This window comes from Nipponia nippon, unplaced genomic scaffold, assembly GCF_047370975.1.
Source record: "Nipponia nippon isolate SJK-2023a ecotype South Korea unplaced genomic scaffold, ASM4737097v1 scaffold_5, whole genome shotgun sequence".
Classification (NCBI taxonomy): domain Eukaryota; kingdom Metazoa; phylum Chordata; class Aves; order Pelecaniformes; family Threskiornithidae; genus Nipponia; species Nipponia nippon.
In genome coordinates this window covers 62,830,352-62,845,244 of record NW_028262369.1, presented here as the reverse complement: position 1 = coordinate 62,845,244, position 14,893 = coordinate 62,830,352, and the positions used below count along the sequence as shown (strand labels likewise).

At 43.1% G+C, this 14,893-nt stretch overlaps 1 protein-coding gene across 5 annotated transcripts in view; it reads left to right on the top strand.

Annotated features, from left to right (window-relative positions):
* The first annotated feature begins 317 nt into the window (after positions 1 to 317).
* The window catches only part of UNC80 (unc-80 subunit of NALCN channel complex), a 135,300-nt gene continuing 120,724 nt past the window's right edge, over positions 318 to 14,893 (top strand). For all 5 annotated transcript variants that reach the window (XM_087734137.1, XM_087734135.1, XM_087734134.1 and 2 more), the window contains exons 1-6: positions 318 to 482; positions 1,775 to 1,823; positions 8,767 to 8,923; positions 9,776 to 10,074; positions 12,683 to 12,806; positions 14,648 to 14,721. In XM_087734137.1, the coding sequence (XP_087590263.1) occupies positions 391 to 482; positions 1,775 to 1,823; positions 8,767 to 8,923; positions 9,776 to 10,074; positions 12,683 to 12,806; positions 14,648 to 14,721 (795 nt within the window). In that variant the 5' untranslated portion in view covers positions 318 to 390. The remainder of the gene's footprint in view (positions 483 to 1,774; positions 1,824 to 8,766; positions 8,924 to 9,775; positions 10,075 to 12,682; positions 12,807 to 14,647; positions 14,722 to 14,893) is intronic.

The following is a 14,893-nucleotide window of genomic DNA, read 5'->3' as shown; positions in this document are numbered from 1 at the left end:
GAGGAGCAGCCCGCGGGGCGGCGGGAGGCCCGGGCGGGGCGGGGCCGGGCGGGGCGGGGCCGCCCCCGCGCCCCCCGCCCGCCCTCCCCTGCCAGCGGCTGCCGGCGCGGCGCTGGGTGCTGGGAGCTGTCCACAGAGGGAGGTGCTGAAGACAGGGAGGAAGCAGAGGGACGCGGACATCTTCGCTCCCCTAATTTCCTCCCTGCCTTCTGCAGCCATTTTGCACCAGCAAAGCTGAAGGGAGGTGTGAGAGGCGAGGGGGGGGGGGGGGGGCTGCAGAGGATGTAGGGAAGAGGGTAAAGAGTTATGGAGAGCAAAGAGGCAGCCATGGGAGATCCCGGCTGGTGTGTCTGCTGAGACTGGCTCACAGCAGCAGCTGTCATCAGCATCATGGTGAAAAGGAAAAGCTCAGAGGGCCAGGAGCAGGAGAGCGGCCGTGGCATCCCTCTGCCCATCCAGACCTTCCTATGGAGGCAAACCAGGTGAGAGCAGCAAGCCCTGGGTGCTTGGGATGCAGCTGCAACAGGCCGGGGGGGGGGGGGGGGGCGGGCAGGCCAGCTGCTGCCCAGCGGCGGAGAGGAAGCGGCTACTGCAGCTGCAACATGAAGGCGTGAAACAAGCTGCTCTCTTTGCACTCAATATAGTGCAATCTGTGTGTATCGGGGATGGGGGAAGGACTGGAGGCAGCTTTACCTAGTGGCAGTCCCAGGCAGCTTCTCAATTTTACTTTAAAACATCCATGTGTATGTGTGTCTGTGCACCTCTCCCTTCCTCCCTGTCGTCTGTTCCCCCCCCCCCCCCCCCCCCACTTCCACCCCTACTTTTAAGAGGACTCCTGGAGCACTGGTACCAGAAGCAGCATCCTTCAGTGCTGCACCGGACTTGCAGCTTTGCTTGTATCTGTATTTGCAGCCGTTCTGGAAGTGTAATCTATGATTTGAGAGGTCAGCACACAAACAGATATGTCAAAGTCTCACCTTATTTCATTGGATTGGAGAGTAATGATGTGTCAGGGGCAGGCTGAATGTATGGCTGGGGCTTTATGTTCCTTGTGAATCCTGTCTTAGCAGAATTCTAAACTGAAAACACTGTGGGGACTGTGAGGGGATGTTGGAAGGTTTGAAGGTTGTGCCTCTAATTTAAGGCCTCAGTCACAAAATCCCTTTATTCCACAGTTTCAGTGTCCTCCAAAAAAAAAAAAAAAAAAGAAATCTGCAATAAGGTGACCTGATTAATTTTTTTAATATTTAACTCTGATCCCATTCTGGAGGGGAATGACAGTAAAGGATGGGTATTCTCTACCTACAGGGTACAGGCCTGCATTTCATCATAAGCCTTCCACGTCAGCAGTTGTGGAGAAAAATACTTAATGCAAAACTGGCAGATGGATCTCTGGCTTAAAATAGAGGCAAGGCAAAGTTCAGTAATATTTAACACATTTTAAACAGAATATATTGAAAGTCTTTCACTGAGGTAAAATGGCTGAAAACTGTCTGATGGCAGATTTTATCTGTGGGGAACAGGACTTTTCTTGAGGGTGGATTAACTGCCTCGGCATATCAGTGTGCGTCCTGTTGTCTTCTAGAAAAGGTAACAGCATTTTGTCAGATGTCATCAACAGGTATCTGAATGTTGTTTTGGCTTTATGTCTTCTTTTACATTAAGCTTCTCAGCCTTTTGTCAACCTTCTGACATGAGAAAAATCCTAAAAATAACTAAGCAAAATCCACACTTGAAGTACTGGGTCTCTAACGCTTTTTCTCCCTTCCTTCAGTGCATTTTTAAGACCTAAACTGGGGAAACAATATGAAGCTTCCTGTGTGGTAGGTACATGTTTCTCTTTTTCAACTGTTATTAGTAACTAACTTTTCATGCAACTTGATCTGACCATGGTGGCTGATCAGCAAGCTTCTCAGCTTATGCCAGAAGTGGATTTAGTCCATTCAGCTTAATTTTGTACTTTTATCACAGGAAGGATTTGAAACCTTTTCCCATCTAGAGAATTTGAATATCGTGTGCATCTCTAGACACCACAAAAATATATTGACATTAGTAATTGAACTAATTTGTGATTAAATAAAGTTAATAATGGTATGGGCAGACTGAGCTATCACAATCTGGGTCTAAACTTGCAGTTCATCATGTATGTATGTGCTTTCAGATGAGACTGATGTCATTTTAGTTTGTGAATACTGGAGTTTTCTCAGACTTAAAATATTGAACATCTGAACATTACTAACAGGCTTTAAACAATACTTTTACCATTGTGCAAGATGAAACTACCTCCTCTACTGGAAAATAGAGGGAGCATGTCTTAGCAGCATAATTAAAGAGAGGTTATTATGCAGATACTAATAACTCTTATTTCTAACTCTATTTTGAATGAAACCTCAATCTACTGTCTAAAGGGAGGAGAAAGGGAAGGCATGCAGCAAGTTCAAATAAGATGGGTATCTAGGGAATTTCAGAATTCCTTGAACTGTTGCCAATCTTTGAATGACTTAAAGTACATTAAGCAGTTGCAGCCAAACTTGACAGACTGGAAAAACTTGGTCTGGACATGTATCTTAATAGTTTAAAGTACTTAGGTCTCTCTGCAACAATTTTCTGACTTCCTTTTCACAAGATATTAAGCTGGAGAAGCCCTAGCTGCTGCTGACTAATTTTCTTCTAAGAATTCCATAAATTTTTCAGGGTTGTTACTAGATACCAAATACTGATAGAGGACTGCTGGCTTAGTGTGTTGGTGAGTAAAATGTATTGCAACTCTGGCACATGGAGCAAAAAGCGTGATCCCTGGTTTACACCGTTGACACTTCCTTGTTGTTCAGAGGCTAGAAAATTGAGCTTGTTGCCTTACGTCCTTTACCAGGAGTCTCAGCAGTGTGCAGGAGCCATGCCTTGAAGCTCCTATAATCTGAGGCTGTGGCCCCACCTATGAGCTAATGTCTGTTACTGTTGGGTAGAGGGACAGAGCTCCCTTCTCTGTGCATTCTCCATGATGTACCTATCTGTCTGGGCCTTCCTTGTGCTTCATGCTGTGCTGTTGGCATCAGGTCTTCCTCTGTCTCCCTCAGGCTGATTCCAAAGCATCTTTCTTCTATGAGCACATATCAGAAAAACCAAACAAAAAAATCAAACCAACTGCAAGACAACATAAATCACATGCTTCAGCCAAGGGAAAGGGAGCTCTGGAAAAATTCATTTCATGAAGATCCAATCCATTTCCACCCCTTGGATGAAGGAGAACCTGATTGTTCTCCAATTCTTAACGTAATCATTAAATTATGGTAGAAAGCTTTCAAAGGTGGGGCTTAGTTTTCAGCAATTGGTGGGATACAGCCTGAGCTGCTGCATCTGCCACCTTCTTTTGCTCATCAGTTTGCCATCCCTGCCAGTGCACAGGAATGCCTGCCCACATCAACACTTTCCGTATTACCTAGTGGGGTAGCAGAGTGCTGCGTGCATGGGTAAGACAGGGTTTCTGGAACTTGACAAGTAGTTGGCTTGTCTTCTGAAACATCAAGCTGACTATCTAACACCACTGTATTGAGTAGTGTGCCTAAAAATACTGTGCATCTGTTACATGATTTGTCCTTTTAAAATTCACTAGCTAGAATTGTTCTAGGCATGTCTATAGGCTGTTAACTGTCTGACAATGCATACGACACAACATCGTGCAGTTTTCTATTACTATTCTTGGCTCTAAACTTGCTGCAGTAGAATTTGCTGCATATTGTGCATTGAGGAAGCAGATGCTGGAGGCCTAGATTCAGTGAGTACAGCATCTGGCCTGCAAGAGCAGATTGCATTGCTTCTTTGAACTTTGCTTTATATTCTAATACTTGAGGAAAAACCTGGCCCTTTCAGGGTCTTGCTTTCCTTACCTGAACAATCACACTGACTTCAACTGGTCTATGAATAATAGCCTGTAATCTGAAGATAAATATGACACACACACACACCCCCCGCCACATTGTCTTACACTGTCTAAATGCTCTTGTGCCTCAGTATGGATGTAATGTTCTTCCTTCTCCCCATTCTGAAGTTCTTCTGCCCTGACACAATGTCGTTCCTAATGTGCATAAGTCAAAGCTGTAAATGACCTCACAGGAACATATGTGAGTGCTGTACAAAGCTAATGTTTTTTGGGGGGTGAGGGTAAGGCACTCAAGGGTATGTTTTAAATTCTTTTACCCTGGATTGCATTGGGTGTGGAAGAACCCAAATGTTTTCTGGAGGATCCTGCAAATTCAAAGTTTACCTCTTTTCAGGTTTTTTACTTGTTTTTGCAAATGTAGTAATATGTTTTGTTGTTATGAGTGATTAAAGGATAGATATGGAACAAAGTTTAAAAAGAGGCCACCTTTGGTCTGTCTAGCCAATGGACATGGTTGCAGAAAACTGAGTTTTTGAACACAGGAGTTTTCTGTAAATAAAGTGCTTGGCATCTGTGTTTCATTGCTTGTCAATAGAAATACTATTACTATGTTTAGTAAACAATGGAGCCTTACCATCCCTCGTGCTATGAGCTCCTAGATTAATGTTTTAGATATTTCTAGGAACTCTTCCCTACTGAGAGGACCTTTCCCAGACTGACAATACTGTCTGCCTGCGTTTCAAGTTCTTTCTAGTCAGTCTGAAGTGACTCTAGCAATGGTCTCTCCTTGCCACTATGATGCAGCCTGAGCTTTGGAAGAACAGAGCAGTAAGGTTCTTTCCAAGGACAGCAGTCTGGTTCAAGAAGCGCTAATAGTTTCTCTGTGTCTCTGCCAGGGTCCTTCTGCACATACACTAGGCTAAGCACTGGGCCCTGCTCTCCTAGCTTACTGCCTTTTTGTTTTTCTCAAGTGAGATCCTCTAGGGCTACTTCCCTGGAAGAGACCTGCACCTCATCTGGCACTCCTGAGAGGATGGAACAGGGGGGTGCTGAGCTTCCCAAGGTCCTGGCTGTCTAGTGGGGGCTAGGGGCCTGGCTGAGCCCTTGCTGCCTTATGCAGTTCGCTGCAGGTACAGCTCCCCTGGGCTTAGAGCAGGGGAAGTTCATGCAACTCGAGCAAAACTGTATACGAAACCATGGCAAAGCCCAGCCAGAATCTGTTCTGTCCTGTACTGCTTGTCTAGGCTTCTTCAGGCAGATGCCTATTCCCATTCCAGCAGCAAAGTGACACACAGGCTGACCCTGGTCACAAGGTATTTGACAGTCCCTTTGGTTCTTGGTGGAGAAGAACGTAAAAGGAGAACAGCAGCAGTGGGAAGGCAGCCAGACAAGACTGACCGCCACTGCCTGTGAAAGCAGATGGTATCACCAGGCTAAAAGGAAAAATGCTTGTGTAAGTGGCCCTGAGGGAGCTGAACACACAAACACCGCTGAAAGGGGCTGCCCTTTGTCCAGCCAAGGCATAACACTGACTTCCCTCACTACCACCTTGGCAGATGTTCTCTGTGTTGCAGGCACAGACGAGCCTGCTATAAGTAGGTAACTGTTTTCTTAGCCAAGCAGCAGCCCTGAGGCTGCAGCCCCAGACATACCCATAGCATGACAATATCTCTCTTCTGACTGACTTACAGGGAGCTTACTTCAGACATTCTCATTAAGCCTTCTCATTGAAGCATGTAACTCCTCTCAGCTGTAGCAGCAGTTGCTTAATTCATGTGGGGTGAGAAATAGGTCTTTCATCTTAATGTCTGTATATTCTCTGTAGCAGGTCCTGAAAGTTAGAGTAGAGCCATAGCAGACCAAAAGGGAGGCTCTACAGGAGCAAATGCTAAGCCAGGGCCTTGCATCTTGAACGTCTGGTATAGGCAGAAGCTGCTCTGAGCTGGACCTTTATGGAGAACTCCAGGCAAATCCCATGGGAACACTTGTCCAAAGAACTGCGTGTTTTTGTTGGGCTGCTTGTGACAGGTATCAGTGTGGGGACTGACGCCAGCTAGGTCCCGTGCTGACAGTACGTGCACAGTGGCAATTGTGTACCAGCCAGTGCCTGTAGCATGCAGGGATGCTCAGTGGTTTCCATACAGTAGCCTTTGTGTTAGCATTTTTCTGGCAACATACGGTACTTCTGTCTCAGATGCTTGTGATCACATATGCTGTTCCGGAAGCTAATCTTTCATTGTGGTACAGAAATACATTTAGCTTTCTGCTCAGGCCAGGAAAGAACAGAGGAATCTGGTGGCTAACTATGTAGGAAGAGCTTCATGTGGCTCAGAAACCCAAAATGTTGAAGTGAATACAAGCCTAATTTAAAGATGTACTTGCGGACTCCTTGGCTTCCTCTTGAGTTTCTGAAGTATGCAGAATGCAGGCCAGAGCTGCCAGAAGGCAGTTGTTGGACGACTTTCTCCCTGATGCCATTGAAGTACCCGTGAATGACACCTTGAATGGAAAACGAGAGCAACACTGTCTTCCATCACGTTTCAGAATAGTGTTGCTGCTCACAGTGATTTTTTTCCTACCCTTGCTCTGTAAACTGAATAGCTTTGTCACTGTACTGAAGTGTGAGCCTATGGTTTGGCTTTTCTACTGGAGGTGAGAAGATAATTTCTTTCAATAAGCCTAGGTCAGCACTGGTGCTTGGCAGGCCTTTCAGTGAGCTAATTCAGGTCACTAACCTGGTAGGAACTACTTACCTCTATGCTGAGCTGCATTTTGGCCTGCATAGAGGCTTGAAATCCATTGGCTGAATGAAGGCTTCAGTGAGCCCCAGAGCTGATGCCTGAGTAGAGGTGGGAGTGTGTGGCTGGAACAACAAATAAGGAGTGGCACCCTGTCCCCTTTTGACAAAAATAAGTAAAATCTCATGGTTTTTCACTGGCTCTTTCAGACTTTGTGTTGTTTGTAACCGTGAATTAACCCTGCACCTCTTGCTTCTGGGGATACTTTCCTGCTTTGTTCCCCCATTTTGTTAGGTAACCTTGTCTGGGATAGTTGTCCTAGACCTCTGTTGTCTTCATACTAATTTGCTCTCAACTGCTACTGTTGCTCGATGACTTTGTAGTTCCTAAATGGAACAAAATACTCAGACCTTATGAGTACTTTGCTCCCCCGCCTGCCAAGGCTTTCCAAGCATCAGCCATCCCTTCATCTTCCCCCCATTCCTGAACTGATAGAAATGAATGGCAGGAGACCATTTCCCTTTGTAGGCAATGTGGCCCCCAGCAGATCACTGTAAGAGTGATCTGAGGCATCCTTTTCCTGGTAGACATGTTATCCGATCCTGGTGCTAAGAAATACACATTGCTGACAACTTAATCCATGGCAGATTATTTTTGACTAATGCCCAGGAAGCCAGCGTTTTTGTCCATGTATTACAAGGAATGCCCTCCAATTTCAACCATTGCACCATAAAGAAAGTCTATTGAGTTTTCTGACTAGAACCTGGGGTTTCTAGTAGATGGGCAGTGTGACCCCGCATCCCCCTTCTCTTTGTCTATGCCTGGTGCTATTGGGGAGTTTCTGTCTTAGGTTTTAAGTACAAACAGATGTGTGTTTCTCTGCCTCCATGCTGGCCAAAGCGGAACTGTTATAGGGATGCTGTAAAACCACAATGGTGCAGAACTGTGCTTGCACCAGGGCATTCTGCCTCTCAATGGAGGGCTCGTGTCTGCCCACACCGGCGCATGTGGTCACGACCTGAGAGAACGGATGTGCGCAGCTGCTGGGGTATGCAGAAGAGTGCACGTTAGCACTGGTTAGCATGCCGCCTCTGGGAGTGGCTGGTCATTGAGGAGAGCTAGGTTATGACTGCTGCCCTTTTTACTTTTCTTCTTTGTAATTAAGTCTATTCTTATTACCCTCCCCCCAGCTTTGCTGGAAAAATCAATATGACTAGTGTTGAAGGATAAGCTTTATGAATCTGGAGTGAGGGCATTTGAAGTGTCCGTTAGGTCATGAATGCCAACAGTTACTTGTTTGCCCAGAGCCTGATAAAATTGGTGAAACAGCTTGTGAACAAATAGGTAGCCAGGAGGCTAAGCTGGTATATGGCAAGGACATGTATTATCAGTAACGTATTTCTTCACTTTAGGAACTTCAGTGAAGAAATATAACTGCTTTTGTGACCTATAAAGAGATCTTTGTATCTGGTCAGAGGAAGAACTTATTGAAATGGTTGGAGCAACTAGAAATAAGGAACTTCCTTAGGGATTTCAAAGGCAGATAGTCTTATTTTGTGTTGCTTGAGGTGGAAATAATGAACTTGCTGCAGCCATCAGCTCTTCTAAGTGTTAAAAAAAACATTGCATCATGGCTCGACAAAAAATTTTTTACACTGATGATTTTTTGTGGCAGGGTGTGAAAACACTTCCTAAGGCCTATATATCTTTAATGGGCTGCCCTTTATGTTACACTAAACTGAAAGAACGTGTGTGTGTGAGAAGAATATCCAGCTCTCAGCTCCACAAATACAGGCTTCATTAGCTCCTGTGACTTCCAACAGGATTACTGGCATGCCAGGTTAACACCCAGCACAACTGTAAGTCTGGCTTGATGGCAGTGACTAATATACACGATACTTGCTTTAATTCTTTTTTATTACAGAAAATATATTGAGTGACCCATTCATTTCTTAGCCAAGTATGTCCATGTGTCTGGTGAGCTTTAGCTACAGTCTATGTCTTTCAGAAAAAAATATTCTAAGGTGTGCTTTAGTTATAGAATGAAAACTTAAGATTACAGGGTTTTGAAAGAGAATGTTGTATGTACTAGAAGGTATATGCAGAAATAGATATACAGTGTCTGTTTTTCTTTGTTCTTACTTTTAGTCTTTTGAAAGAGTTTTAGTAGAGAACAAGCTGCATGGCCTTTCTCCAGCTCTTTCTGAAGCCATCCAGAGCATTTCTCGCTGGGAACTTGTCCAAGCTGCGCTCCCACATGTGCTGCACTGCACCGCAACATTGCTCTCCAACCGAAACAAGCTAGGTTAGTGCTCACGTGAGTTTGTTTTTCCATTACTGAAGTTATCAGTCAAAATATGACAGATTGATGCTCAGGGCACCAACATATTCTAAATCCTAGAATCCCAGTTAGTTCATTCTGTGAATTGCCTTTCTTGATCAGTTGTCATTTATAGCAGGGTAACCTGTGAGAGCTTCCCCAGTGGAGTTAATGGTCTGATGAGATGAACAGTCAAAGTAGTTCAATAATATTTTGCTATTTATTTTCCAGAAATAATAGAACTAGCTTTAGCAAAAGCCTTACCACCCAGCAGGCATGTGTTCCTTGAAGGAATACATATTTCTTTCAAGGAATGGTGCAGTGCCCAATTGCAGCAGGCACTTTTAATATCTTCAGTTCTTTTTTTTTTCTTCTTTTTATTCAGACTAATGCATTTGATTCTCAGCAGGTAAGTCAATTAGGTAATAAGGATAGGACCAAGTCCAAATCTAACTTACTTTTACGAGTCTTTTACTGATTTCAGCAGTGATTTTAGCAGGAATTTCAGCATGTCTTCATGAGACATGCCATTCAATAGAGTCAAACAGACAAGGCTGTCAAGCTGGCATCTTCTAGGAGCACTCTATGTCCATGCATTCAGTTGCCTGCAACTGACATTTCAGGGACTGAACTGCAAATGCTGTGAAGTAAATGGAGACTTGTGAATTAGGCGGTTTCAAACATAATGAGCAGAATGCTGATACTTTTAATGGTAGAATTTTAATTTTCAAATGCTTATCAGGATGTTGGATGCCCAGTTTCCTGTGCGGCTCTGAAAGTCTCAATAGTACCATTAATGGAAACCCGTGAGATACTGTGATGCATTTTTCCATCCAGGACATCAGGATAAGCTTGGAGTAGCTGAAACAAAGCTTCTTCACACTCTTCACTGGATGCTGTTGGAGGCCCCTCAGGACTGCAGCAATGACCGATTTGGAGGAGACAGAGGCTCTAGCTGGGGAGGGAGCAGTAGCGCCTTTATCCACCAGGCTGAAAACCAGGGATCACCAGGACATTCCCGGCCCAGCACCACGAATGACGAGGAGGAGAATAACAGAAGGAAGTTCTTCCAGAATTCCATGGCCACAGTGGAGCTCTTTGTGTTCCTTTTTGCTCCCCTTGTCCACAGGATTAAAGTAAGTGGAACACTGGTGGGGTACTTGTGTGGAGACACCTCTGAGCGGGAAAAGAATGATTCTGCCTTTGTGATTGTTAATTAATTCAGCCTACAGTGCACACTAGGTGACCACTGGAAATGTTTTAACAAGCTGGCAGAATACCACTGCCATCAGGAAGAAATACTTGCAGTAACATGAACAATCACCACATCATCAGGCAGAGACAAAGGGAAATAAATCTGAAGTCAGCTATTTTCAGCCCTCAGGAATGTCAAAGATCTGTGGCCCTGGTGAAGTCTTTGGGACCCTGGAAGCTGCAGAAAGGATTGTGAGCTTTAGCTTGATCCAGTGATTCTCAACCATTGCTTAAAAGGGCCTTGCTAGCTTTTCAGGGATTGCACCATGGGGCTGCCACTGGGATTTGTTGTTGTCATTCCTAATCATCTTGATGCGAATTACCAGGAATGTGGGATAGTGGTATAAGCATGGCAGTGGCAAAGGCAATTGAGCATTCCTTTGTCCTGAAGTTGGAAGCAGGCTGCAGGCTTCCTGTCTGCCAGGGTCCCTCCGTTGGTTTTAGGCTGAGTGCATCAGCTTTGTAGAGTGGTGTGATGAGGAGACATTTTCTGCATGCTCTGACTCCTTCCTCTTGTCTTTAGTCTCTCTGGAGGGCTGCCGTTTAGTCTTTACTTTTCCAGCTCGGCCTTGGAAGAGGAACTGGCTCTGGAGAGTAGGTGTTTGGAAAAGGTCTATAAAGTCATGAAGTGATGGAGGCTTTGGATCTGGATGTAGATCTGTTCTAATCCAGCCTTGTATGCTGCAACAGTTGAAGAAGATAAGAAAGTACAGGAGATAAAGGATAATCTTTTGGTTAAGGCAGGTGAAAGCAGGTCTGGAGAGCTAGATTCTTTACCTACTTCTGCTGCTGAGTTCCTGTACGGTGTTGCTCAATTTATTTAGCCCAAATTTTTCATACTTGTTTACTAGTTCCACATTTTCTCTGTAAGCTACTGGGACACGACAGGAAGAAATGCTGAATTCTTCTCAGTGCTACACAGACAAATGTCAGCTGCCCTTTGAGTAAATGAAATGAAACTGGAGGTAGACCCTGGCTATTAGAGATTAGGTTTCCATTTTTTTTATATTAATCTTTCTGGGATGTAGTTTCCCATTTACAAGATGGGGTTAATAACAATATCTCAGGTTTACCTTGAAAACCTCTGAGATCTCTGAGATACTGTAGTGATGAACACTGAAAAGCCCATGAAAACATGCATGTTTCTGTCATCAAAGCAAAGCTCAAAAAAGGTGAGGTAAATGAGGCATGTACCTGGCTCACTAATTTAGCATTGTCCCTTCTGTGTTTCACAGAGGTAGAGGTCTCAGGGGAAGAATACTATCTGATCAGATAACCAAAGTAATGCATGTGCTCAAGATGATACATGTTTGCACAGGCAGACCTAAATGATGGAATTCCTAACTTCTGAGAGGATTTGTGTATTTAGCAATGTGTTTTTAAATGAGGCTTTTGGGGGTGAGAGGGATGCGTGTAATCCTGTGACTTAACAACTGTAGATAAAAGCATTGACGTGCAAGCAGTGCAAGGTAACAATGTAAAACACATTACTGCTACCACTTCCAAAACCCTTGCAAGGTGCTCCTTAGTAAAAATAGCAATTAAAAACAAGCTTAGTTTATAACAAGGCTGGTGAGCTCATTATGACGAGACGACACTCATGAGGAGTAGGGAATAGAAAGGCTGGAGAGCTACAAGCAGTCAGCTCCTGCCATTGCTTTAGTTCTGTCTGCATCATCGATTTCAACCACTGAGGCATGTGGAGCTGTGTCAACAGGAGACGGTGGTGCATCTATAATTATGCTGCCAGAACTGCTATTACCATGTTTGTCTGCCTTATGGGGATAGCTGGACTATACCAACATGACCTTAGATCAAGTAAAGTGCATACCTGCACCTTGATTCTGCTAAGATTTACTTGTGTACTAATTTATATGATTTCAGCTACTTGCATATGTAAAACAATGATGGCACACATTTAAGTAGTACCAATGTCTCTGTATTGACATATCTCAGGTACTAACAGTGCTAATAATAATAATATTGTATGCTGCTGTTTTATAGTAATTTGTTACATTTCATGTTTCTCAATTTCTAAGTAATGTTTTAATATTTAATATTCTTCTCCTTTTGGGGCAAGAAGTTCAAGTCTTGGAGTGTAAATTGTAAGGTTGAGATTGAATACTAAATATGAAGTAGTTATATATGGTCAGAAGGGATGCTTTCTGACACAGGAAAGGTCTTTTCTTTCACAGCTTAATGTCCTGGAAAAAATAGGATTCATTAACTAGTATAGAAATTTCATTTGGAAAAAGCCTTGTGTATATTTTTGTATTGAGATTTCCCTATTATTTTTTAATAGCTATACTTGAAATGTATTCATGTGTGCTGTAGTGGCCCTTGAGTTAGCATATACTGACCACGGAACTGCACGTGGTATCACTCATTTCTTGTAAGATCTATACATCAGAGAAATGACAGTCCTTTTAGACTGGAAACCACATTCTTTTGTGTGAGCTTGTGTGACACAACCTCTGTTCATCTTTCTAGGAGTCTGACCTGACATTTCGGTTGGCTAGTGGCCTTGTTATTTGGCAGCCTATGTGGGAACACAGGCAGCCTGAAGTTTCTGCCTTCAACGCCCTTGTAAAACCAATCAGGAATATCGTTACAGGTCTGTGACTTTGCTGCGGTAATGTAGCTCCTGAGAGCTGGGAAACCTTTCTTTTGTTTGCCTGATGCTGCCTTACATTCTGTAGCCATCATATTTGAAGGAATATGTTAATACTGCAGGAACTCATCAAACCTTTGACAGTAATTTAAGGTTGTTTCCCCTCAGAGTCAACTGAGATTTGCATAATAATTAAACAGGAGATGAGAGAGAAATCACAAATGGGAAATGAGAAATTCTTCAGTAGAGTTATCATTTCCTGTCAGCCTCGTATCTCTGTTTCACCATATCTTCCTTAGTTGCTAAGAAGGGCAACGGCAGTATCTAGCAGCAGCCTGACACAGGTGGGGAAGACTTTCCCAGACTGGCACTGGACAAAAATTAACAGTGAATAGCACGCAGCTGGCAGTGTAGGTTCTCCTATCTAAGATCTGAATTTCACCATGTTATGAAATTAAACAAAATATAGTTTCAAGAGGCTCCAAAGAAGGCTTAGGTTGTGAATTCACTTTTGCATACTGGAAGGGGTTGCTCCTCCTTTGTACTTCAGCCATAATGAGACAGGAGTTAGGTGCTTAGGCTTCCAAGCCTTTGTGTCTGGCCTAGTTCTAAAAAAACCTTTTTTACTTTTATGTTTTTAGACAATAGTTTTGCATAATTCCTACAATGTAGTGAATTGAAAGTGTTCTGGGTATATCGCTGTAGCATTGCTTGCTCATTCGCCAAAGCACGGAACTCTAATTTTCACAGTAGTGAAAATGTAGTTCGTTAAATCAGATTTTTCCGATGACAAGTCATTTTGGATGTCATATTTTGTTCTGAAGGCTTTGTGGGCCTCTGGGACAGTCCAGAGATGAAAAGATTCAAATCTTTCAAATGATTTTAAACCATCTTTGATATCTACCTCTTCCTCCCTCTGCTTCAGCTTCTGGAATTAAAAAAATAGGTTTTCAGCCTGGAACTAACAAAAGGAATTAGTCCTAAGTTTTCTTTGACTGTTGGAATTTTTTCCATAGGTCTGGAATGTGGTCAGAAAATCCCTAAAGAATAGCTTCAGAAGTAAAGTCTGAAATGAAAAGACTCTTATGTTTTGAAAACGTTTTCAGCAGAACGGAAATAGCAGTTGGAATGAGGTTCTTTATATCAAGGAAGATTCTGCTATCTGAGCATTGTTGTCTCAAATTGGGACAAAAAAGTTAAATTTACTTAAATTTTCCTTCAAACAACAACTTTAAAAAAAAATCTACTGAAGCAGCTTTGCGATGTTTTGTTTGGAGTCAGTCTGATACTAAGTCACATCTGAATAGCTTGCAATGTGACAGGATTTCAAGAATTGTCATCCTAGTCTTTGTGATGCCCTTGTTCTTCTACAGTATCGCTGATCAACCTTTCTGTATGACATTCGTGTGTTTCTTGTGATGAAGGCATTTGTCAAATTGGAAATCACAATACGTTCTGAGAAATGTAACCTAGAAAAGGAGCTGAATATATGTGAAAATAGGAGGAGGAAGAGCTCCAAAATAAAAGGCATTAGTGTGCACAGGAAAACACAATTTGATGCCAAATGGATTTAGGATAAAATTTTTATTCAAATTTAATTTTAAAGAAATAGAGACTTTTCAGTAGACAGTGTTGTTGACAACACAAATGAAATAATTGTGCAAAAATTAAGACAGTCCTTTTTTCTTTCTTTTTCTTTTTATGGCTGTGGCTAATGGCTAGGAAGTCTGCAGCAGAGAGATGCTGCTCTGGGTTTGTTTTTGTTTTCTGGTTTATCCTTTCAGTGGTACATTTTAATATTAGAGGTGATTCCCAAAATGTCCTCCTTTGACTTCTTTTCTCAGCTAAAAGAAGTTCTCCTACCAAAAATCAGAGCGTGACCTGTGAATCCCCTAATCTGGACAGTGGACACACCGAGGTAAGTTCTATGCTAAGGTTACAGAAGCTTGAATAAGGAGCTGAGGGAGGGGGGAAATTAGTATTGAAACAGCACTTGCACTTACCAGCCTAAAGTATTCCATCTCCAGAAATTACAGTTCTTCCGAAGGCTCCCAGTCTTGTCTGCAGTGGAGCCAAAGGATATTGAGTAT